At 41.2% G+C, this 27,362-nt stretch overlaps 1 protein-coding gene across 3 annotated transcripts in view; it reads right to left on the minus strand.

Moving 5' to 3' along the window:
- The window catches only part of G3BP1 (G3BP stress granule assembly factor 1), a 33,243-nt gene extending 14,988 nt beyond the window's left edge, over positions 1 to 18,255 (minus strand). Inside the window, exons 1-2 of one of the 3 annotated variants that reach the window (XM_044777776.2) lie at positions 18,076 to 18,255; positions 99 to 211 (exon numbers count right to left, since the gene is read on the minus strand). In XM_044777776.2, coding sequence (XP_044633711.1) covers positions 99 to 193 — 95 coding nt within the window. In that variant the 5' untranslated portion in view covers positions 194 to 211; positions 18,076 to 18,255. Of the gene's footprint in view, positions 1 to 98; positions 246 to 17,448; positions 17,968 to 18,075 lie in introns of those variants that run through there. The other 2 variants (XM_014846913.3, XM_014846912.3) reach the window with 2 other exon arrangements.
- Between the last annotated feature and the right edge of the window lie 9,107 nt (positions 18,256 to 27,362).

Here is a 27,362-nt window from a genome sequence, read left to right on the forward strand (position 1 = left end):
CCTACAAGGTGTGTGATGAATAAAAGAACGTCAAGGATAAGTACTCACACACTAAAAACAGCATTAGATGATGCAGGAGGGAAAAAAAAAAGTCTTACCTGTGTAGCATGTCTGGGGCCTGGTTCAGCAGCGTGTAATACTGCCTCACAAATTCCCGCCCGACCAGCAGGGGACTAGGCTTCTCCATCACCATTGCTTTGGTCAATTCAACCTGACGGGAAAAAGAAAAACCAAATGTGTTCAACCTGAAAGACAAAGAACAAGGGGAGAAAGTGGCAGGGAAGAAGACTGAATCACTTACTAAAACCAACTCAAAGGAAGATAAGATCATTTCAGCAGTTCTTGGTTTTAAAAAGAAATACACATTATAAGAACAAACAAAACCTACAGAGACCAGGTGAGATTTTATACATTTAAACTGACTGCATCAGATGAACAGTAGGAAAAAAATCACTACGAAGAATCAATTCATCATTATTCCCAACATTCAATTTTCTTAAACCAAAATAAGAACCTCCAAGTATTTCTAATATGCATCCTACCATAATTTTCCTAAGTGACTAAACCCAATTAAGAGTGTTCCAGCTGTAAGATTACAAACATATCTTTATTTACAATACTAGATTCAAGGGTGATAATCAAACAAAAAAATATAGCTTTGACATACAGGTACATACTATCACATTTTTAGTCAAACTAAATCAGAGAAATTTTAATATCTTGAAAAAAGAAACCACAAAAACTAACAACTCTAAATATGCTTAGTTTATTTTATATGGGGACCAAAAAGAATCTGAAAATAAAATGGGTACACGTTAACAAATAAGACGTTTTTACTCAACAAATAATCCCTACCACCTCAAAATTATCAAGGTAACTTAAAGTTAGCACTTTTGAGTGCTAAGAAAGGACCTGACATACAATAAGTCCTTAATTATTGTCAGCACTTTCTGAGTATTTAGCATAAGAAAATCCAGCTCCTCGTTCGAGGAGAACAATCATCCTGAACTTAAACATAAAGGCGCACAGAGGGATCCGTACAGATTAATTCCAGTGTGAAAGAAACGGAGACAAACTGCATTTCAGTCTTCTTAAAGAATGGGCAAAATGGATTGAGTTTGTTTGGTCAAATCCTGCAGAAGTAATCCGTAGATATACGTTTATCCTCATACAGCGCATTTCTGTATTATTCTTGAATATCTGTCCCATTTACCACTTGTTTCACCAGAATCTAACAAATTAGTTCAAGACTTGTTCTCCCTTTTCCCCAAATTACAGCCACTACATCGAAATGGAATAGCATCTCAGCCCTACGAAACAAGAATTTGCCTGCAGGCATGGTTATGAGGAGGGCAGTAACAAGAATCTGGATCCTAAGTCTTAAACTAATTCACTTAAAGTAGGCAGAAGGAGAAACTGCTGTGTGTATTTTTCCCCTGGCTCTTGGTCCAAAAAAAGATAGTTGCAGATGTTCTTATTGATTCTAGACTCTTCATAACTTCGTAAGATTACAGCTGGACATCAGAGGATCTTAACAGTTATCTAGCCTACGGTTTCTGAGTTTTAAGATTACAAAAACCAGAGCAACTGCACTTTCTTATATATTAGAGTCCCTAAATAAATTCCCTTTCTTAAAAGGGCTTAGCTATTCTCTTCGAAAACCACTAACATCTGACCCAATCTCAGATAAAAGGAAAAGTCCAATGTCATCTCACGACTGGCTTCAGAAATGGAAGACAGGTCTCCCGATACCTCAGAAACTGATAATATAATTTTTATTCCATTAAGTTGTACTTACATATTTTCTAACATATAAAGAGGGTGAACAGAAAGTTTTGCTTCTGTCTTAATACAAAATATACAATATGTCCACAATATAAAAAGCAACTTAAAGGGAACCTTCATGATAGGACAAATCAGAAGAAGAAAACACACTAAGCAAAGTCCTATCTTTTTACTCTACCTTTTTACTCTAGCTCTTGCTAATGTCTTCAGTACCATGTGCTCTTATTCCCCAGTCAACATTAAAAATGGCATCATTAACTAGGCTAATAACATCAACCTAACTGCATCCTTTGATTCTGCCAAGTAGTCTTCTCATGATATAATGTCTAAACATTTTATCCAATACTACTTGTCACACCCAATCTTCTACGCAAATGATGAAAATCCTCTAGGTTACATATCAAAGGTAAAAAAAATTAAAATTTACAGACCACCTCTAGAACTTCTCTTTTCCCTTTGAGATTACCTAGATAATTCAAATTAAAAAGAATTTCAAAAAGGTCATTATTGGTCTGATTACACCATTATCATTAATATTTTATTTCAAGTCATTGCCATAAAGTCAAGACATATTTATATCCTATATTCATCTTCATCTCGTTTGTGGATTCTTCCTAACTTATAATTCGGAAGCTTGTCCAGAAAGTCTGTATCATTCACCAACTGTCCAAATATTAATTTTATTAGTTTAATATAATTCAATACTTTGCAAACTAGGTCCTCAATGAGCATTTTTGAACTTTCTCAACAGATGATACATTATTTTGGGCTGAAATTGTCAACTTCAGAAACATACATCAGCTATGTTGAAACCCAATTTTCAATCCTCTATACTAAAGTTACAAGTTGCACTGTCAGTCATCGGAGCCTCCCAAGGCTTATATTTACACTACAAGTTCTATCTAGTTCCATCAAGTAGAAGCTCTAGGTCTTCAGTCTCTCCTTTAAGCTCTTCCTTAATAAATACTGGCCAACGAGCTCGAGCAAAGTAATAGCACTATTTGAAAATAATATTCCTGTCAACTACATCTCAATAAAACTGGAAAAAAAGAAAAAAATCATTTTCTATGTGACTAAATACAGCATTTTAATAAAAAGAAACTATATTGCTTCACGTGTAAAAAAAAAAAGGACAAATTCCTGAATTAAAATAGCCAAGGGCCGGGGCTGGCCCCATGCGTGGCCGAGTGGTTACATTCACACGCTCCACTTCGGGGGCCCAGGGTTTCGCCAGTTCAAATCCTGGGCGCGGACACGGCACTGCTCATCAAGTCACGCTGAGGCAGCATCCCACATGCCACAGCTGGAAGGACCAACAACTAAAGATACACAGCTATGTACCAGGGGGCTTTGGGGAGAAAAAAGGAAAAATAAAATCTTTAAAAAAAAAGTAGCCAAGGGCTTCAAGGATTCTACATTAGTCATGGTCAGATAAAACATTCTGAAAGAATGCAAGCTTCTTTCTAAATGTTAAATTTCTTAATAGACACCATTTCTTACATGTAACTTTCTAGCCTCAAAACTTAACACTGTCTGACACATGAGGAATAAAAAGTTTTCTTTCATTCAACATTCTCACACAAAAGAAGGTTAGAACTTTATATAAGGAAAATGGAATTCTGATCATCCATTCGTCTGTCAGGTTGAACTGCCAGATTTTCCAGAACTTAGATTAAGACAGCACATACAACATTGTTTCTTTAATGAGTAAGAAAAGGCCAAAGAGAAAACTCACCTAAGGTGCTAGCAATAAGAAAGTAGCTGCCTGAGAGAGAACTGACTGGAAAGGACCACAGGGGAACCACAGGGAAATACAAATCAAAACTACACTAAGCTATCACCTTACACCCATTAGATTGGCAAAAATATCCAAAATCAAGAGTGACAAATGTTGGAGAGGTTGTGGAGAAAAAGGAACCCTCATACACTGTTGGTGGGAATGCAAACTGATGCAGCCTATGGAAAACAGTATGGAGATTTCTCAAAAAGTTAAAAACAGAAATACCTTATGACCCAGCCATCCCACTACTGGGTATCTATCCTAAGAACCTGAAATCAGAAATCTCAAGAGTCCCATGCACCCCTATGTTCATCACAGCATTATTTACAATAGCCAAGATGTGGAACCAACCTAAGTGCCCAGCAACTGATGAGTGGATGAAGAAGATACGGTATATATACACAATGGAATACTACTCAGCCATAAAAAAGGACAAAATCGTCCCATTCGCATCAACATGGATGGACCTTGAGGGTATTATGTTAAGCAAAATAAGCCAGACAGAGAAAGATGAACTCTATATGACTCCACTCTTAGGTGGAAGTTAACATATAGACAAGGAGAACTGATCGGTGGTTACCAGGGAAAAGGGGGGGGGGGGGTTGGGGGGAGGGCACAAAGGGTGAAGTGGTGTACCCACAACATGACTAACAATAATGTACAACTGAAATATCACAAGGTTGTAAACTATCATAATCTTAATAAAAAAAATTAAAAACATTAAAGCACAAAGCTTTAAAAAATAGAAGTCATTTAATGAAATGTTAAAAAAAAAAATCTTTAAGACATCAGAAAATGTATTACAATAATTAAGAATACTGACCCACCCAATAGCATCGATGACCACAAAATGTTTAGGGAAGTTCTTCAGTGATCGGAGACCACACACCAACAGTTCTGTGAGTAACCTTATCTATCTGATCACCATTCTCAGTAACAAAAGAAAACTTTGGCGATTTGAATCTATACAAATATACTCAATCAATCCTAATTAGAAAAACTTTATTTGGTAAATCACCTCTCTGAAATCTTCATCTTTGTTTTTGGCCCAAACATAAAACACAAGCTATGAGAAATACGTGAACTAACGTGGTACCTCCTGAGAATAGTCTTTAATCTCACTCTGGTTCATCAGAACTCTCAATCTATCAAATCTAAAATAATGAAAGTAAACAAACAAATGGATTTACCTCAGAAAAACTGGTGTTTTGCCAGTTACTGTGACAATTATAAACTATGAATATCAATTAAAACACATGCTAAAAAGTTCCAAGATTCCCCCTCATTTATCAAACATTCCTGCATACTCTTGCCTCCTTTGCCATAGATTAATGAACATATAGGTGTGCGTTTATTTCTGGGCACTGTTCTGCTCCATTATCTATGTGTTTTGTGCCAGTACCATACTGTTTTGATTACTACAGCTTTGTGGTATAGTTCAAGATCATCAGGAGTGTGGCACCTCCAGCTTTGTTTTTCTTTCCCAAGATTGCTTTGGCTATTCAGGGTCTTTTGTGATTTCGTACGAATTTTAGGATTATTTGTTCCAGTTAAGTGAAAAATGTCATTGGTATTTTAACAGGGATTGCACCGAATCTGCAAGTTGCTTTGAGTAGTATGGGCATTTTAACTATATTAATTCTTCCAATCCATAAGCATAATAGATCTTTCCATTTACTTATGTGATCTTCAATTTCTTTCATCAGTGTCTTACAATTCTCAGTGTACAGGTCTTTGACCTTTGTTAAATGTATTCCTAGGTATTTTATTCTTTTTGATGTAATTATAAATGGGATTGTTTTCTTAATTTCTCTCTCTTAGTTTATTGTTAGCATATAGAAACACAACTGATTTCCATATATTTATCTTGTATCCTGCAACTCTACTGAATTCATTTATTAGTTTTAATACTTTTTGGTAGAGAAGACATACAGATGGCCAATAGGTACATGAAAAGGTGCTCAACATCACTAATCATCAGGGAAATGCAAATGAAAACCACAAATAAGATATCACCTCACACTGTCAGAATGGCTATTATCAAAAAGACAACAAATAAGTATTGGCAAGGATGTGAAGAAAAGGGAATCTTCGGGCACTGTTGGTGGAAATTAATTAGTGCAAACACCATGGACAACAGTATGGAGATTCCTTAAAAAATTAAAAATAGAACTACCATACAATCCAGTAATACCACTCCTGAGTATTTTTCCAAAGGAAATAAAACACTAATTCAAAAAGATATATGCCCCCTCCATGTTCACTGCAGCATTATTTACAATAGCCAAGATTAGGAAGCATTCTAAGTGTTCGGTAGATGAATGGATAAAGATGTGGTAAATATATACAATGGAATATTACTCAGTCATAAAAAGGATGGAATCCTCCCATTTGTGATAACATGGATGGGTCTAGAGGGTATTATGCTAAGTGAAATAAGCCAGACAGAAAGAGAAATACCGTATGATTTCATTTATATGTGGAATCCAAAAAAAAAAACAAAACAAATGAACAAACAAAAGAGAAGCAAACTCATGGATATAGAGAACAAACTGGTAATTGCTAGAGGGGAGGGGGTTGGGGGAAGGGCAAAATTGGTGAAGGGGATAAGAGTTACAAACTTTCAGTTACAAAATAAGTCGTGAGGATGTAATGTACAGCACAGGGAACAGAGTAATCTTGTAATAACTTTGTACGATGACAGGTGGTAAATAACCTTATCAGTATGATAATTTTGTAATGTAAATAAATGTTGAATCACTAAGTTGTACATCTGAAACTAATACAATATTGTATGTCAACTATACTTCAATGAAAAAAGAAAAAAATAAAAAGTTTTACAAATTTGTACAACTATGGACTTGGGCTGTTTCTAATATAAGAGCATATGTCAATGCAACATTAATGGCTAGACTATGAAGCATGTACCAAAACTAGGAACAGGAAAAAAACTATTAGGCCAACCCTGGTGACTTAGTGGTTAAATTTGGTGTGCTCCACTTCAGCAGCTCGGGTTCAGTTCCCAGGCATGGACCTACAGCACTCATCTGTCAGTGGCCATGCTGTGGCAGTGGCTCATATACAAAAAGAGGAAGACTGGCAACAGATGTTAGCTCAGGGCAAATCTTCTTCAGCAAAAAACAAAAAAGGAGGAGGAGGAAACAAACTATTTTTAGTATTTCAATTACCAATAGTGATTCCCCCTTCCCATGCTGATATGAAGACTGGAAGACTTTCTAAAAGACACATGCCACTTTCCCCAGACAAAGTAAGTTTGTTGAACACTCCATTCCAATTTGGAGATCACTCCCTTATTACACTGCTTTTAGATCAAGAGGATAAACCTTCTGGGGCATAAATTACAAATCGCTCACAGAAATTCCTACAAATGATATGGTTAGCTGTTCTTCTTACTACTAATTATTAACTATGATGAAGGAAAGCATTTCTACACCCACCCTTTTCTGTCACCCAGAAAACTATTTAAGTACTTGGCTAGCAAAATAAAAATACAGGATTATTTTCTACAAGAATTTTTGAACAGAGGACCTTGGACTATGGAAGCCCAAGAACTTGATATAAAATTTTACCATTTTAGAGAACTTCTAGGTTGACTTCATAACAGCCATGGTCCACTCATATGAATGCTATCCAGGAAGACTTGCCCACAGAATATAACTGCCCAGTCAAACTACAAAACCAAATCAAGTGCACATCTTAATATTTTAACTTTTAAAACATGCATCATGGAGCTACAATTGTTTCAGGTATGTTTATGCCATTAGGCATAAAAATTTCTGCTCTCTTAAAACAATAAATACAGCATTAAGTTCTACTATTCTGTTAAACACTGCTAAATAATTTACTTTATTCTTATGCTAGGAGAATAAGTTTGCTGAATTGAAATAAGTATTTCTGAAACAATTTTATTCATCAAAGTCATGAGGAATATTTCCCTTGAGAAGAGCTACCAGAAAATACCAGTCCAACTGCTTATCTCACTTCATTCCAAACACCAACAACCTAACCACTAACTGAAAGCAGTGACCACTCCTGTTTCTTTGTTTCTTGTGTGTGTGTGTGTGTGTGTGTGTGTGTGTGTGTAAGGGGTGGGGGGGAGGGGGGTTACATTATGCAATAGTCTATATAAAAACACAAGGTATAAACACACAACATAAGGTATAAAAACATATGTAAACATAAGTTATAAAAGTATTCACTGCGGCACTGTGTTATGGAAATTATATTATGTTACATATAATGTATATAGAAACATTATATAATGGAATACTATGTAGCTATTTAAAAAATAACATTCCTAGACCTCTGTATTGCTGGAATGTCCTAGGACGAACGTGCACTACCTTCAGAACAAAATAAAGAAAAAGAAAAATGCAACAAAGGGTACCAATGTCTAACAGCGAGCGGTATGTTATATATTTTAGCTCTCTTGAAATGAAATGATCTTTAAAATCCCTTTAGGTTTGTAATTCCAAACATTAACTCCACTCTGTGTGACTTTAATTAGTACAAGAGAGTACTTCAACAGATCTGAGGACTACAGAACACCTCTCTGTATTTATTAGCAGCAGATGGGGATGGTCCAATTTCAATTTTTTCATGGTACAGGGAGTTTTCTGTCTCACTACTTTTGCTCAACTTCCAGGGCTAAACTCCAAGAGTTAAGCATTCCTCTAAAAAGTTACTGGTTTCACTTTTAAATTTGTCTTAAAACAAGGCATCTATTTACTTTGCTTTTTTTAAAGACTTATATCAGAATACATTCTGATGTTTTCCAATTTTAAGAAGGAATTTGCTTTTGGCTTGTAATACTCTAATTTTTCCAACACTATCACTTTGTGTTGGCCTTAGGATCCCTCAAAGAGAACAATGAAAGTGAAATTAAGGTAGTTTACAGTGCAGGGGAAAAAAAGTCTGAGGCAACAGAATTATTAGTTACCTACAAGGAGCAAAGAATGTAATTTTTTTACTTTTCTTACCTAATTGGAAAAGCACATAACGTCGTCAATAAGTGCTACTCTAAAAAATATATATACAAATGGAAATGTCAATGCTGCCTCACAGACTAACATAATCATGGATTTATTTTTGCTGGATTGACCCTGATCTGTGAAATACTCCCTAATCTTTCAAAATGTCCACTTAACCCCAAATTACCAGACTGCACGGCAACTTTTTTTTTTTTGAGGAAGATTGGCCCTGAGTTAACATCTGTGCCCATATTCCTCTATTTTATATGTGGGATGCCTGCAACAGCATGGCTTAATAATCAGTGCATAGGCCCCCACTGAGGATCCAAACCAGGGAATCCTGGGCCAACGAAGTAGAGTGCACCAACTTAACCACTACGCCACCAGGCTGGCCCCTGCATGGCAACTTTAAAGAAATGCTAAAGACACTTCTTTTAACTGAGTCTAAAGAGCTGTGAGGATTTATGTCTCAAGAGCAGGGAAGCATGGAAGAAGACTGACCACAATCCACCTGAATTTTTAATAGCTGAGTTTATTCTTCCTCACAAAATCAAAATAGCAAAATGTCTTAACAACTCATGATCTCTAAGTGCCAGTTTTAAATTAAGAAAAAAAATGCACCATCATACAACAAATGATTAGAATCCACAATAAACACAGAACTCCTATATAAATCACTAAAATAAAGAATAACTCCAGGCCATCCCCATAGCAGAGTGTTTAAAGTTCCACACACTCCGTTTTGGCAGCCTGCGGGTTCACCAGTTTGGATCCCAGACTTGGACCTACTCCACTCATCAGCCATGCTGTGGCAGCGACCCACATACAAAATACAGGAAGACCGACACAGCTGTTAGCTCAGGGCTAATCTTCCTTAAGGGAAAAAAAAAAAAAAAAAAAGAGGAAGATTGGCAATGGGCAAATCTCCCTCACCAAAAAAAAGAATAACCCAAAAGAAAAATGGGCAAAAGAAATGGAACAGGCAACTCTCAGGAGACTAATTGGGCAACAAACAAAAGATAAACTAAGTAACCAGTAAAATGTAAATTAAAACCTATCCCTTCTCACAGGAGATCCCCCAAAGTATTACACTATCAGTCAGTATCATACACTGACAAGGAAGCAGGGAAAAGACAACCTGCAAAACTGCTGAATGAATTTCAATCAGTACAACCACAGTAGAGAACAATTTTGCAGTTACCTAACCAAATCAAAAAAGTTAGGAATCTAGGGGGCTGGCCCCATGGCCGAGTGGTTAAGTTCGTATGCTCCACTTCAGCGGCCCAGGATTTCACCGGTTTGAATCCTGGGTGCGGACATGGCACCTCTCATCAAGCCACGCTGAAGCGGCATCCCACATGCCACAACCAGAAGGACCACAACTGAAGATACATAACTATGTACCGGGGGGCTTTGGGAGAAAAAGGAAAAATAAAATCTTAAAAAAAAAAAGCTATGAATCTAGCAATTCTCTTCTAGATGCATATTTAAGGGAACTCATTCATTTGCGCAAGACACAAAGAAATTCACCGCCACCTTCTTTTTTTTTTGGTATGCTTTTTTTGGTGAGGACGATTGGCCCTGAGCTAACATCTGTTGCCAATCTTCCTTTTTCCTTTTTCTCTCCCCAAAGCCCCAGTACATAGTTGCATATCCTAGTTATAAGTCCTTCTAGTTCCTCTATGTGGGATGCTGCCACAACATGGCTTGATGAGCAGTGTGTAGGTCCACACCCAGGATCCAAACTGGGAAAACCCGGGCCGCCGAAGCCAAGCACTCAACCTTAACCATTATGCACTGGGCCAGCCCCACCACCCTATTTCTAAAACCAGTATTTCTAAGACCAGTAATAACCTACACATCTGTCAAATGGGAAATGGATTAAGTTGTGGTTTATTCACATCATGGAAACCTCTGTATCTAAGATAATCATATGGGCAATTAAAAGACTGAAAAGTAGGGGGCCAGCCCCGTGGCCTAGTGGTTAAGATCTTGCACTCCACTTTGGAGGCCCCGGGTTTCATCAGTTAGATCCTGGGCGCAGACCTAGCACTGCTCATCAGGCCATGCTGAGACAGCAACCCACACAGCACAACTAGAGGAACTTACAACTAGAATATACGCTATGTACGGGGGGCTTTGGACAGAAAAAAAAAGACTGAAAAGTGATACTACTAATAATCATGCCAGGTTAAGTGGGGTGAATTAGAACTGTCCCTAGGAAAGCAAGACATAAAGTCACCCTATTTTGGCAATCACAAAGTCAGCACGAAATAGATCTCAAAAACAATATAAAATGAAGTCAGTTGCCAAATACGTACTGTATGATCGTCTTTAAATAAGTTCAACGGTTTTTAGTATACATAAAACAATACCAGATACTACTCATAGATACATACGTAAATGTATTTTTAAAACAGTCTGGACAATACAATAGACAAAACAGACAAATAGATCCATGCAACAGAGTAAAGAAATACACCCACACAAAAAGGGACAACTGATTTTTAACAAAAGAGCAGACAATTCATTAGAAAAAGGATACTCTTTTCAACAAACAGTGCTGTAACTGCATATCCATAGATAGAAATAAAATAGGACCTCAACTCATGCCTCACAATTAAAATTTAACTCAAAATGGTTTCAGGTAAAATCTAAAACTTGTAAACAAAATCTGCATGACCTTGACTAAAGCATAGATTTTTTTTTTTTTAAAGATTGGCACCTGAGCTAACAACTAGTCCTGATCTTTTCTTTTCCCCCCAAATCCCCCCAGTACATAGTAGTATATTTTAGTTGTGGGTCCTTCTGGTTGTGCTATGTGGGACGCCGCCTCAGCATGGCCTGCCGAGCAGTGCCACGACCACACCCAGGATTCGAACCAGTGAAACCTTGGGCCGCCAAGGCAGAGTGTGCAAACTTAACCACTTGGCCAGGGGGCCAGCCCCTAAAGCATAGATTTTAGACACAAAACCAAAAATATGGTAAGAGAAGAGATTGATAATGTGGACTCTGTTAAAATTAAAACCTTCTGCTCTACAAAAGACACTATTAAGAGAATGAAAAGACAAGCCACACTAGGAGTAAATATTTGCAAAGCATGTATCTGATAGAAAATCTGTATCCAGAATACATAAGGAACTTTCAAAACTGAATAACCACCCCACGAATTATGAGCAGAAGATCTGAAGAGACACTTCAGCAAAGAAATTATCTGAATGCCAAATAAGGACATGAAAAATACTAATCATAAGTAATTACAGAAATGCAAATTAAAACCACAGTGAGGTACCACAACACACCTGCCAGAATGACTAAAATTTAAAAGGCTGACCACACAGTGCTGGCCAGCATATTAAGGAGTAGAACCCTCAAACATGGATGGTGGGAATGTCAAGTGGTACAACCACTTTTGGAAAAGTTAGGTAGTCTCTTAAGAAGCTTTATTCATAACAGCCAAAAGATGGAAACAAACCAAATGTCCATCAACAGATGAATGGATAAACAAACTGTGGTATATTTACAAAATAGTACTACCCAGCAATTAAAAAAAAAAGCACATATTATATGATTCCATTTTCATAAAAATTCTAGAAAATTGCAAACTAATCTTCAGCGACAGAAAGTAGACAAAGGATTCCTGGGGGCAGGAGATGAGGAGTGATGGATTTGATTGTGATGATGGTTTCATGGGTATAAATAACGCCAAGAATTACCAGATAGTACACCTGAAATATGTGCAGTTTAATCTATGTCAATTATACCTCAACGAAGCTGTTCTTAAAAATTTTTACCCCATCAATAAAATGGCCTTGAAAGATGAAAGGTTGTCTCAGGGGAAAGGAGGGGAATGGGAAACTGAATAGAAAAAAAGAAGTCAAACGTAAAAGAGTGACACGATGTTAATTATCAATGCCAGGTATGATGGGATTTTGCGGCCTTTTTACTTTAATAATTTATCAAAAATAGTAGGAAAAAATAACCAGTAAGGGTTTATAAGAACTGAGCATACACTAAACTGCTGTAAATTTCTGCAAGGTTATGCTATGCATTCCAACATTTGAAATTTACTTTAGTTATGAGAGAAACAAAAACGTTCTCCCAGAACCAGAGAAACTTTAATACAGAAGCCAATGTCTGTGCTCAGAGCAAAAGCAGTAAGTATCACCATCACGGGTCCACTGTTCAATCTATTTTCCAAACTCTTCACATTTACCACCTGTCACCTCCCTTCAAAATCGCTCCTGACAGCTCCCTGGAGAACGGTTGATTCTAGGACTGCAACAGGCAAAATACAAGATGAGCCTGAATCACCTGGTAAAGAAAGAAAATACTTGGGGGAAAAAGCATGGGGGAACGTCAAAAGGACACAAGAGCCAAAATAGGAACAATTTGTAAAATAAAAAATATAAGTAAAAGTAAGTTAGAATAGCACTGGAATACAACCCAAAGAATAAAATATCCATGAGTCTATAGTGACATAAATGACTAAATAAAAAAATTAACAGGTAAGAAAATAAAGTCTTAAAAATAAACCGAGACAAGTCTTCCTTACAGAAGAATTTCAAATGTAGAAGGAATGAAGGAGATAAAAAATTACCATTAGAACACCCCAGCAACAGCTGCAGGAAAGATCCACTAATAAATGCTAAAATTAAGGGAGGAAACTTTAGAGAAATAGAATATTTGCAAAGCTTCAAAGTGTCTACCCCAAAATATTTAGTAATTACACAGGTAGTTTTTTTCCTCCTTCTCCCCAAAGCCCCCCAGTACATAGTTGTACATTCTAGTTGTGGGTCCTTCCAGTTGTGGTATGTGGGACGCCGCCTCAGCATGGCCTGATGAGCAGTGCCATGTCCGAGTCCAGGATTCAAACTCATGAAACCCTGGGCCACCGAAGCAGAGCACGCCAACTTAACCACTCAGCCACGGAGCCAGACCCTACAGTGGTAGCTTTAATATATTTCCACAAAATCACCGTTTCTCCTCCCTCTTAGTGACTAGCTTCTAATGAAGAGACTATGCAAAGGGGGCAAATACTAACCTGGCATGCGCCACTTGAATCAAGTGATCGAGATTAAATTCAACCAGTAATAACATTACACATGCCCTGATGTGATAAGAAGGCTGATAAGTCACCTCTGGTCGTCTTCTCCCAAACCCATAACCACAGTCCAGACATAATACCAGACATACCCAAACTGAGATCAAAAGCATCAGCATCATAAATGACAAAGGAAAGACAGAAACCATCACAGAGAGAGACCAAGGAGACAGGAGGACTAAATGCAACGTGGTACCTTGGACTGGATCCTCGAAGAGAAAAAGCACCTTCGTGGAAAAACTAAGGAAATTCAAGAAAGGTCAATCATTTAGTTAGTAGTATTTTACCAATGTCAATTTCTTAGTTTTGATAAATGTACCATGATAGGTAGGTGTTAGACTCACACCTTCCAAATTCTGAATCCTTCAAGGTTTTCTGAATAAGGAAATAGCACAAAGCTGTCTACAGCTCCCTAATAGGTGCACCAACCACATGCTTTACAAAAGAGTTTAGACAACTATTTGGATTTCAGAGCTTCAGTTCTCTTAGAAATAAAAACATGAAAATATGTGAAAGCACTTTTAAAACACGTAAAGGGCTATACAAATATACATCGATGCTGTTACATAGCCACTTAAGAGCCAGGAAGGAGTACATCCCTACAAAGGGGAAGTATGTCCCACCCAGGACGCCAGCTTGCTTTCTCTGAACCGCCTCTTATTTTTTATTAACATCTGAAATACAGTACACAGGCTACACAGCTAAGCAGTATTACAACATAACATTGTAGTATCAGAGGACAGAAGGGGAAATCTATCATTTAAGGTCATCTAAAGACCTTATTTATTTACTAAGGCCACAGCCTGTGAGAGAACTTATTTTTTTTATTACTTTCTGCTGTATAAAGCCCACTCTTGGGACGGGCCCCATGGCCCAGCGGTTAAGTTCCCGTGCTCCGCTTCCGTGGCCCACGGTTTCGCCAGTTCGTATTCTAGGCACGGACATGGCACTGCCCATTAGGCAACACTGAGGGGGTGTCCCACATAGCACAACCAGAAGGACCACAACTACAATATACAACTATGTACTGGGGGGCTTCAGGGAAAAGAAGAAAAAAAAAGACTGGCAACAGACGTTAGCTCAGGTGCCAATCTTTAAAATAAATAAATAAATAAAACAAAGCCCCCTCTTCATGCGCAGATCATTCCCAGCCTTCGCCATATCACGTAGCTTCCAAGTCAGCTTTCCCAACCAAGGCCAGACAGGGTGTCCAAGATTACTTAACAACAAAAATCCGTAAAAAGAAAGCTGACTTTTGAGATTTTAAAACATAAACCTGGTTAACCGCCACAGCGTGATCACCAGCTACAAGTGAGATTACAGTTACTGAATCTAAATTTAACTCCAGGGCTGGAAGAACAGTACTGCACTAAAGGTTTTTCCCACTAGCCGTTAACAACTGACGGGTGCGGGGGTTGGGGGGGGGCGGGGGGCGGGTGCGTGCCTTTTTGTTTTAAACCTGCCTACTTTGACAACTATCTCCCTTTGTAAAGTCAGTAAGTTTTGTCCAAGGCAGTCGTAAAGCACAATTAAATGGACATACAGTGCATATTTGAATTTGAAATATTATTTTAAAAAACCAGTCTAATTGCAAAACATTGAAAGATCAAGTGAGTAATTTTATTAAACTGACGAAAAAACAAAATTGGTTTAGGTTACAAATTCAGGCTTTACATCAAACTTCATCTTTTAACGCTGACCCATCGATGTATCCTAAGAACCATACACAATTCACAAACCTGTAAAAATGTAAAACTAACCTCTGCCCTTTACTTTCTATGCAAAGTACTAAAACAAGTTAAAGTAAAAAAATCAATAAGGTAAATTACAAAGATCTGGTGCAAAGCAGGTCACCAAAAACATTACCAAATCTCCTGGTGTTTCCTTAGCAGACTGTCAGCTGAGACCAGCAAACTGAATCCAAGTTAAAAAAAAGAACAAAGAACTGCCTACTTCTCTACCAGTCAGAAGAGGTACAAAAGCTCAGATTGAAAAGATTAACAACAAAAGTAACCTCTGCCTCAGCTGGGAAGCAGAGAGGCACACAAGTCTTGTATTATCCCAATTTGCTCCAATTCAGCTGTTCTTGATAAATGAACGCATAACAGATCAACTGGGCTATCAATCTGTGAAATATCAGTTTTTATAACCATTTGCTGAAACCAAGAACAGTGTTTTTTTAAATACCTGAACGGGAAACTAACAAAACTTTCCCTCAATTAATGCATAAGGTAATCTCATTCTCATTTATTTTACCTCAAGGAGTAATAAATCAGCTGGACTCAAACTTACCATTTTAAAAGCAGGTATAGCGTCTTAACATTTGCTAACTCAAAATGCCAATTCAATAGTTAACAGGTGTCTAAATGCAGGTAAATGGCATTGCTACAGGAAGGCAAGTTCCAAGTAAAACAATGTTATACTGTAAAGCAATCTGTTATTTATAGCAACACCAACAAAGGTATGAAACTTGTCCATGCAACATTTTGACCCTTTACCTATTGCTACTTTGTACTAAGAAACATAGAAAGTACTGGATAAATGGAAACACTTACAAATATTAAGCTTCCTCACAGTTCTTAAATTTTCTTACAAGGATGTAAATTACATGCTCCCTCTGACTGCAAAAGATCCTTACTCATAAAGACCAATCCCAAAAAGTGTCTATACAAACAAAAAAAAAATTCTTAAAAAACTCCAAAAAGTTGAAAGCCATTACAATCAGAACTAATTTAGAAGGCTAGTCCCAAAACTTTTATTGTAGTTTTATCTCAAATAGAGACATTTGTGATGTAAAGTAATGATTTGGACCTGCAACAGAGGGACATTATTTCATTAAGCCAGGGTGTATACAGGCTTATAAAATCTAAAGTACAACTGTAGTAGAAAAACACAAATTCAAGTCTTTGAAAGCGTCTTCTACTTTCGTATATACACAGGAGTCTTTTATTTAGCACTGCTAAAGAAAAGAATGAAGGTAGACAGGCTTTCACCCACAGAAGATCCCAACCGCCAAAGGGGTAAGATTGCCAACACTTCTCAAGCAGCACTTCACCCAGCATGAGCTCCGCAGGGGTCAGATTTACGCTGTAACTGGGCACCTTCTTTTCTATCGCAATTTCAAATGTTAACCTACACGTGCTGCCGAGATCTGAAACTCATCGCTCTGAACCTCATTTTCTTTAACTACAAAACGAGGAAGTTAAACTAGCCTCTCGAACGTCTTTCTCAAAAGTCTGCTCCGATCAAAAGGAAGAAAGAAGATTCAAGGTTAACATCAGAGCCTAACTTACTGCTGGCGGGAATTTCCCATCAAGGTAATAGGAGTTCCAAACCTGACGAGGAACACTGCCCATGTTCGTCTGCACTTATTCATCTTCTTCCCTACTTTTTCCAGAAGCTTTTAGGGCGGCACATCCATCACCTATTCGTACGAGGACATGTAGAAAGGAAGCCCACATTCTTTCTTTCCCTTTGTCATAATCCCCCTTCCCACCCCCGTCTCCCTGGAAGCCCGTGACGGCCTCAAGGACAAATGCCGCTGTAGTCCTCGCAGCAGGCGGCCTTTCTGGCGGATGCTGTCCCCAGGGACTGGTGCTCTGGGGCCAAAGGTGCCCTGGAGCCGCACAGGGCGCTGGAACAAAGAGTAAAACAGGCGCGGGGGCCAGGAGTCAGCAGGCCTGGGTTCAAACGAAGACCTGCCCCTTACCGCCTGTGTGCCTCTCACCGGGTCACTCCACTCTGGGCGGCCGGGTCCGCTGCAAAACGAGGGAAATCGGCGCACCTACCTCCTCGGGTCGTCGTGAGAGGGACACAGGCACCCCAACTGCGCAGCCCAGCGCCTGGCACGGAGCGAGGGCTTAGGGGAAGTGTTAGCTACTACCATCACTCAGGACCCCTGCATGCGCCGCTCCCCTTTCTCCCGCTAAAGGCGAGGAGCAATCCTTCTGCTTCCCGGGCCAAAAAAATAAAAAACCCTTATCGCGCTTTGGTGTCGCCCCTGCTCCTAAATAAAGGCCTCATCCGCTGGGGGCCAAGCTGGAGCCCCTCGCCAGGCAGGAAGGGCCCGGCGGGCGCGTGGGGCACAGGCGGGAAAGGCCGGCGAGCCACAGCGCGGGGCCCCGGGCCCCCGAGATCGCGCTGGGGCCGGGCGGCGGCCGCGGCTCGCTCTCGCCGCGCGTGGCCGTTGGAAGCGGCACGCGCACGCGGCGGACGTGGACACGGCCACGCGCGCCGGCCGGTGAGGGCGGGGGCAGAGGCTCGGCGCGGCCCTGCGCCCGCCGCGCGCGCCTGCGGCCGTTGGCGGTGGGGGCGGGGGGTGCGCGGCCGCCGCTCGGACTTCTCCTCCCTCTCACGACCGCCCCAGCTCGTCCTGGTCCCCCGGGCAGCCCGGCCCCGCCCACCCCCCGGCGTACCTGCGCGGCTGAGCGGGAGAGGAACAGGCTTTGCTCCACAGCACAGCGGAAGGCGAAAACCCCTCACGCAACTGCGTCCGCACACACGCGTGCTCCGTCGCCGGTGTATATAAGTGCACTCAACCTAACTTGTTGCGGCCAGGTCGGGCAGGCTGGTGACCAATCCCGACTGCGTCCTCTGAGCTCTTCGAGCAGCAATTGGGTACTGACTCAGGATGAAGGCGTGGCTCTTGATTGGCTTTGACTTATGCCTATGAGACTGTGAGGATCTCGTTTCCCTAGTAACGGATTGGCACTGACAGTGACCAATTACTTAAAGGTATCGTGGAAAGGAGGGTGGGAGGTTCTTTGACCGATACCCATGGCAGCCAATAAATACGTGGGATCGCTTCCATTCGTTAAAACGCGTTCCCCTGGGCGGAGAACCGTTTTCCAGGCAGGAGCGGTTGCTCCACAAGGTGGGGCCCGTGTACTTTGGGGAAGTAAACCCCAAGCAACTAAGAGGTGGGCGCCAGGGAGGCCAAGGGAGTCCCTGGCCAATCGCAACGCAAGAAGGAGCTGATTGACGCGGGGGTTGGACTGCACCAAGGAGACCGAGCCCCAGGGCCTCCGTGCCCTCTGGGGCGGCTCGGAGGCTTCCCTGCTCTGGGCATCCGTCCTCTTTCCTTTCTTTCCCTCCTTTGGTCGGTCTGGCCCTTGAGGCCCCTCTCCTACGTTTTCCCCACAGTGTGGTGCCAGGGAAACCAAGCGGTAAACTTTCCTGGTTTTGCTTTTTTCTTTTTAGAGCAACTTTTTGCTTTCCGTGCGGCCGCCTAAGGGCACTTGGTGGCTCTCACATTAGTCAGCAATCTTGTTAGCAAGTGTTCAGGGAGAGCCGAGGGAGAGAGGCGCTCCCCCTGTGTCCCCAAGATCTTGCAAAAGGTCGCACGTGGAAACTGCGGCGGCCTTTGAGGACACGCATTTCTCCCCGCCGTTCGTGGCGGTGCCCCTGCAGCGCGGCCGGGTGGGCGGCTCGCGGTGCTCACCGAGGCTTTCCCTTTTTGTTGCTGCCGGGGAAGGTGCTTTGTAGATCCTCCGACCAGCCCCGGCCTCAGCGCAACATCCTGTGCGTCACCCTCCACCACTGTCATTCGGTTTTCTAATGCTGGGGGTGCGGGGCTTATTTTCAGGTCGTTCCGCCTTTGAACTCCACTGTGGACACCCGGAGGATTTTCCGAAACGGTTGATGGCTAAGCCTGGCCCTCTGCAGTCCCCTGGGCGTTTTGTTGGGCCCTCTGTTGGTCACCAGGAACATTTTACGTGGAAATACACAGACCCGCCTCGGTCCGTTCTCATTCCAAGAATGTGACCCCGCGGGGAGGTCTCCCGTTCAATTTGGCGGAGAAATTTGCAGAAGCAGCACGTGGAGCGCCTCTGGCGCGGAGAAGGGGCCCGGGAGCGCCCCGGTTCGCCTCCGTGCGCCGGGCCTGGCCCCAGGCTGGAGGCTCCGGGCGGCCCCCGGCCCCACTCCAGCTTCGGCCGGGCTAGTTCAGCGTTTATTGAGCTCCAAGGGCTGAGGTCAGAGATGATAAAGACGCTGGCCCTGCCCGATGTCACCCATTCAGGAGACTCTGGCGCTGCGCTGGGCCCGGAGCTGCTCCCAAGCCCGGGAACAGGCGCCTGGGGCTATGAGGACACAGGAGGGAACTCAGCCCAGCGGAGAGAAGCTGCTAAAAGTATTCTGGGCTAAGAACCTCCAGGATCGTGTTAGCCAGGCTGAGGAATCTGGACTTTATTCTGAGGACCGTGAAGAGCCCCTGTAAAGGTTTCTTACAGGTTGGACTAAGAAATTTGCATTTTGCAAAATGACTTTCCGAACTGACGCTAATGAGAGCAGATCTCGAAGCTTTAAATTCACAGATTGGTAATTTATCCCAGGTAGCCTGTGATGGGGGTAAAGGCTATTCTTAATCACATTTGGGGGGAATTTTAAACTCTTTGTAAGACTATTTGGTAGCCTCTATTAAAATTGTGTATATCCCACTTCTTGGTTGATAACTACATTTTTTTCCTACAAAAAGGCATGTACCCGGTGTTGACTGCAGCATTGTCAGTTTTGTTAGAATATTTAAAAATTGAAAACATAATTGCTCACCAATTTGCAAACTGATTAAGTGGTGATATGCACATAATATAGAATACTATGCAGCAGTTTAAAAAACGACCAGGTAGAACTATATGGATATGCACCGGTCTCCAATAGTTAATTGGAAAAAAAATCGAGTTCAACAAAACATGCAGTGAATCCCCATTTATGTTAAAAACGAAACAAAAAACAAAACTCCTGATTCCTGCATGTTAAAATAGGTATGTAGATGTGTGGGAAGAGTTCTAAATTTAAAACAGTAGTCGTTCCCTCTAGGGAACCCTCTAAATTGGGAGTGATAAGGATAAAGTTTTACAATGAGACTGTGGTCCTGCACTGTGTTGTGTAATGGGAGGTAGGAAGGAAAGGGCAATGGATTACCAGAGGGAGAATGTGGACAAGCTCCCTCAGGTGGTCGTTGCTGTCTTCCATAGAAGAGAGCAAGTTTGCATCCTCCTGCAGTCGTTTCCCCACTCAGATCACAAACTCTCAGGCCCCAGCTGCTGGATATTTAGAAAAGGTTCAGTGACTAATTTACCACGGTTGAATTGTCTGGAGCACTGATTCTCAAGGGGGCGGGGGGAGGAAAGTTTGCCCCAGGAGACGTGTGGTCTTGTCCCAACTAGGTAGAGGGGCTACTGGAATCTAGTGGATGGAGGCCAGGGATGCACAGGAGAGCCCCCCATAACAAAGGATTGTCTGGCCAAAAAGTAAACAGTGCCGGGGCTGAGAAACCCTGGCCTAGTCACTTTAATCATGTAAAGGAGAGTCCCGGGCCTCCTACTGGTCTTCCTTTCCACTGCCAAGGAAAACCTGCAAACCCCTCCAGTATACTGCTTCACCCTTCTCTTTCTGCCAGTTCTCCCCAAAGCTCTGAGAATCAGGGTGGGAAGAAGCATGGACAAGACCCCAGAAAATCCAGTTTTGTGGGGAGAGTGGAAGGGTGGTGGGAAATATTAGGTGAGGAATGATCCCAAGAATATCATTTGGATCTTTGTTTCCCAAACATAGCTAATCATTCATGAAGGGTGATTTGAAATATGTGCCTGTATGTATCTTTAACTGTTCAACTCCCATCTATGAACAAAGACCTAGTATAATGATATTCATTGCAGCACCACCTGCGGTAGAAAGAGACAAGAAACAACCCAAATATCTGTGTGGGACTGGATGGGTACAATACAGTGCACTCTTACAGGGGACTGTCATGCAACTATAGAGAAAATGAGGCAGATCTATGTGTGTGGTTATAGAGCTATCCCCAAGAGATATCAATAAATGAAGAAAGTGAAGTGCAGAATAATGGGAAAAGTAAAGCGGGGGAGGGGCACCATGGGGCAATTATTTCCACTAAGCTATACTGTATTGCCATAGTTATCTGTGCACATTCCTGAATGGTGTGCTGTACCTGCACAGGTTGTATCTGGAAGGAGTCACAAGAAAGCGTTAATGATTGCTCACAGTGAGGTGAACTTGGGCCAGGGCAGGAGAAAGCCTTATTAGTTTCCATTCATTCAAAATACCCTTTGGTACTGTATAATTTTTTTAACATGTGCCTGTATTATTTTTCCAAAGACATTCAATGTTAAATATAGATTTTAATAGTGATATGAGGAACTACAAATAGGGAAATTTTGATCTTTAAAACAAACAAGATGAAGTACAGCATTACCCCTTTAGGTTTTGAAAATGAGGCATCAGAGTTTTAATCTGCCTCCCTCCCAGACTGCTAACCTCTTTACCTTTTGCTCCTTATCATACAAAAATCGCACAAAGATCCAAAGAGACCCTTTACTGGCTCAGAAATGCATGCCTATTGGATTCCCCCCCTCCTTTGGCTGCAAACTGTCTGCAAACACATCACCTCCTCCAACTCTATGGAGTGCTGACCATGAGCCAAGCACCTTGCTAATGTTCTCTACGGAGATGATCTCATTTAATGTTCACAACCGCCCTATTTCCCATTTCTCAGAAAGAGGCTCAGAGAGGTTAAGCAGCTTGCCCAAAGTTGCACAGCTAGGGCAGGAAGCTAGGACTCTCTGACTTCAAGTCCATGTTCTTTTACCCACTCGTCAGTACTGCCCAGGGCAGGAGAATACAGCCCCAAGTAGGGGAAAGGGCACGGCTCCTGAGAAACCCCTGAGAGGCTGGGATTGTCTTTCTTTCTCAGGCGTGCCACCAGGTAATGCTGCATGGACAACTTTCCAGGTGGTTTGAGAGTTTTGGAATCCATGGCAAATCCTGGGAACCTGCAGCCAAAGCTGCTTGCAAAAGGTTCTTTGTAGCACACTCTGATACATACACAGACCTCACATATAGGAGTCCTCGCTCCCTGAGGCTTAGAAGAGGGACAAAACTTGAAGCCAAAATAACATAGCATGTATCAAGCACCTACTGTGTGACAGGCATGGTGCTTGGCATAGTTTTTCAATTCCTCCTCACAAAAGCTCTATGAAGTATTAACTCAATTTTACAGATGTAGGGATTGTGGCTCAGAAAGGTTAAGGGACTGGCCCAAGGTCACCTAGCTTGAAAGTGGCAGAGCTCATGTTCAAAATCAGGTTAATATCACTCTACACCTGAAGCCCAAAAAGGAAGGAAGGAACAATAATAAAATATGCATAACAGTTCATCTAATCCTCAAACAGATCCTTTGAACACATGGAGAAACCAAGGCAAAAAGAATTTAAATAACTGTTCACACATCAAATTGTGAAAAATGGTAATTTTCTAAATATCAAATGTTGGCAAGGGTGTGGGAAAATAGTTATACCTATATACTGCTAGTAGAAAATATAAATTGGCATAGCCATTCTGAGGGCAATTTGAAAGTATTTATTAACATTTAAAATCCATACACCCTATGAGCCAGAAATTCTACTTTTTCTTTTTGAGGAAGACTGGCCCTGAGCTAACATCATGCCCATCTTCCTCTACCTTATATGTGGGATGCCTGCCACAGCATGACGTGCCAAGCGGTGCATGGGTCCACACCCAGGATCTGAACTGGCAAACCCCGGGCCACTGGAGCAGAGAGTGCAAACTTAACCAGTGCACCACCAGGCCAGCCCTGAGAAACTCTACTTTTTGATATTAAGATGTACAGCAATCTGATAGTAGTCACTACCTCTGTAGAAGACAGTGACATAAGGGTATGAAGGAAACTTTCACTTTATCTGTATTCTTTAAAATATTTTTACATTAAGAAACTTTTGCTACATTATGAATTTAAAAAGTAACTTGTCAAAACCCTAAGAGAAGCTGCTGAGTGCTTATGATGCACAAGGCCCTGAACTGAATAGTTTATGAGCATTGCCTTATTTCTCACAACAGCACTACGAGGAAAGGTCTAATTATTATATTTATTTTATAAGGAAAGAAACTGAGGTTCAGAGAGGTTAATTGCTGAAAACAGCCAGGAATTAACACAAGAATTGTCTGGTTTGTCACATTAAACACAGCTTTAAATCCCCAAAGCCTAAAGTAGTCTGGCAGAGAATAAAGGAACAAGAGGACAGTGTGACAAATGTCCCCTGGCCTTTGGCTACAGAGCTGGTAGACCACTGAGGAGTGCTGGAGACTGTGGTAGCTCAAAGAGTCCATGCCTTGTCTAAAGAGTCCTTAGCAGTCCTTAGTTACGTTTTCTGACATTCCTGTTTCTCCTCATTCTGGGTGCCTGGTAGGATTATACTTTCCTGCCCCGTTTAAAATAGGCATGATCACGTGTGCTGCTTTGGCAAAAACACTGTTAGCAGAAGTGACACATATCTCTTCCAGGCAGAGAAGTCTTTGGAGCTGGCGATTATTTGCCAAGGTCTTCCCTCCCCACCCTCACCCCCATATTCAATGTCATCTCATATTGGGGATCGCCCTCAACCTGGGTCCCTGGGTGAAAACAATTTGCACAGAGCAGCTCTTCCAACCTGCCCAACCTGTGATGGGCGTATAACACGAGTGAGAAATAAATCTGTTGTTTTAAGCCATTGAGGTTTGGGGGATGATGTTATTACAGCATTACCTGGCCTATCCTGTCAGTTGCAGATATGTTTCCAGATCTTTCAGTTTTTCAAGAGATACTCAAAATCTGAGTCATCATGTGACATCATTGGGGTTTTTTTTTAACATTTATTTTATAATATTTTTTAAATATATTATAAAAATGTATTGAGAGTGACATCAGCAACATAGCAGAGTGAGCTGTTCCCTTTATCTCTTCCCCTTTGAACCACAACTAAATGGGCATTCATTCATCAATGGAGGATACCCCCCACAACACAACAGATGCAGAGACACCCATGCAGCTATACATCTGAAGGTGGATGGACTGCCCTAGGGAGGTGGTGGAGCTAGGTGAGCACTCCCCTGCCTCCTGGCCACACTGTGCAAACATGTGAATGTTCTGCCAGTTGGCATGAGTGCCCATAGTACTACTGTGGCCCCGAGGGTGGGATCATGCCTCAGCACAACTGTGGGAGGAGGTGGCAGCAGCCCTGAGTCCCCACATGATTGCTTTCCCATCTGGTGGGAGAGCCCACAGTGCCTCTGTGGTCCCAAGGAGTGGCCCAGGCTCGGACCCCATAAGGAAACCCTGTCCATCAAGCACAGTGGCCAACACAACTGTAAGAAGAGGCAGTGACAGATCTATGTGCCCAGGTGAATGCTCTCCCAGCTGGCGCAAACACCTGTAATACCCCACAACTTCCAGCAGACGGGGTGGGATCAGAAACTCAGCTCCTGCTTCCCCCTAGCAGTAACAGGTGGAATCTGCGACCAGATACTAACAAAAGTGCCCTGACAAACGATTAGGTCATCACACACCATGAGAAACTACAGCAACAATTCAGAGCAGAAGGAAAATGACAAGTTTCCAGAATCCAATCCTGAAGTCACAGAAATTTGCAATCTAAATGACAGAGAATTAATTAGCTGTCATAAAGAAACTCAACAAGTTACAAGAAAACTCAGAAAGACAGTTCAATGAGGTCAGGAATGAAATTAATGAGAAGAAGGAATACTTCACCAAAGGGATTGAAACTATAAAAAAAAAGGAGCAGAAATTCTGGATATGAAGAACACAATTAATAAAAAATAATGTAGAATACTTAAAAATAGAGCTGAAGTTATGAAGAAAAAAATTAGTGATTTAGAGGATAGAAATATAGAATTGCTTCAGGTGGAAGAGGACGGAGAACTAAGATTTTTAAAAACCCAAAGGAATTCAAGAAATATCCAACTCAATTAGGAAAAGCAACATAAGGATTACAGGTATCCCACAGGGAGAAAGGAGCAGAGAGCTTGTTCAAAGAAACAATAGCTGAGAATTTCCCAAACCTGGGGAAGGAACCCTACTTACAAATACTTTAAGCCAATATAACTCCTAATTACATCAGTGCTAAAAGACCTTCTCCAAGGCATATAATAGTAAAACTAGCAAAGTCAATGACAAAGAAAAAATATTAAGGGCAGAAAAGCAGAAGAAAATAACCTACAAAAGAACTCCTATCAGGCTTTCCACAGATTTCTCAGCAGAAACCATACAGGCTGGGAGAGAGTGGAATGATATATTCAAAATCCTGAAAGACAGAAACTTTCAGCCAACAATACTCTCTCCAGCGAAACTATGCTTCAGATATGAAGAAGAAATAAAAGCTTTCCCAGATAAAAACTGAGGGAGTTTATCTCTACTAGACCTCCCCTACCAGCAATTATTAAAGGTGACCTCACACCTGAAACGAAAAGGCAAAGATCTGAAAAGTTTGAGTAAGGAGATAAATAGACAAAGTCAGAAAACTGCAACTCTCAGAACAGGGAAGCGAATACTTAATTATAACTTAAATGATAAAGGGAAGAAAAGCATCAAAAGTAACTATAAACACTGCAACTTAGTCACAAACTCACAACACAAAACAGGATAATTTGTAACAACAATAACTCAGACATGGAAGAGGAGAGGGATCGATCCTGCTTAAGCTAATGGAGATAAAAAGCCATCAGAAAATGGACTATATCATCTATGAGATGTTTTATACAATCCTCAAGATAACCACTAAACAGGGGCCAGCCTGGTGGCACAGCAGTTAAGTTCGCACGTTCTGCTTCAATAGCCCAGGGTTCGCTGGTTTGGATCGCAGGTGTGGACCTATGCATTGCTTGGCAAGCTGTGCTGTGGCAGGCATCCCACATATAAAAAAAAATAGAGGAAGATGGGCACAGATGTTGGCTCAGGGCCAGTCTTCCTCAGCAAAAAGAGGAAGATTGGCAGCAGATATTAGCTCAGGGCTAATCTTCCTCAAAAAAAAATAACCACTGAACAAAAAATTAGAGCAGAGCCACAATTTATAGAAAAAGAGAAGATTGAGAAAACCTCCACAGAAAACCACCAAAATGAAATGACAGTCAGAAATACAAAGGAAGAGAAACAATGGAAACGTAAAACAACTGGAAAACAAGAGATAAATGGCAGTATTAAGCCCTCATATACCAATAATCACTCTAATTGTAAATGGGTTGAATTCTCCAATCAAAAGATGCAGAATAGCTGGGTGGATTAAAAAACAAGACCCAACAATATGCTGCCTCCAGGAAACACATCTCAGCTCTAAAGACAAATATTGGCTCAGAGTGAAGGGATGGAAGACGATACTCCAAGCAAATGGCAAACAAAAGAAAGCAGGTGTTGCTATACTTATATCAGACAAAGCAGGCTTCAAGATAAAAAAGGCAACAAGAGACAAAGAGGGGCACTATATAAAGATATAAGGGACTTCTTGCCAAGAGGACATAACGCTTATGAATATATATTCACTTAACTCAGGAGCACTAAAGTATATAAAACAACCACTAACAGACCTCAAGGGAGAAATTAACAGCAACACAAAAATAGTAGGGGACCTTAACACCACACTTACATCAATGGATAGATTATCTGACAGAAAGTCAACAAGGAAATAGTGGAATTAAATGAAAACCTAGACCAGATGGACTTAATAGATATATATAGAACACTCCATCCAAAAACAGCAGAATACACATTCTTCTTAAGTGCACATGGAACATTTTCAAAGATAGACCATATCTTGGGAAACAAGGCAAGCCTCAACAAATTTAAGAGGATTGAAATCATATCAAGCATCTTTTCTGACTACAATGCTATGAAACTAGA

Source organism: Equus asinus, chromosome 9 (genome assembly GCF_041296235.1).
Source record: "Equus asinus isolate D_3611 breed Donkey chromosome 9, EquAss-T2T_v2, whole genome shotgun sequence".
In the NCBI taxonomy this organism is placed as follows: Eukaryota; Metazoa; Chordata; class Mammalia; order Perissodactyla; family Equidae; genus Equus; species Equus asinus.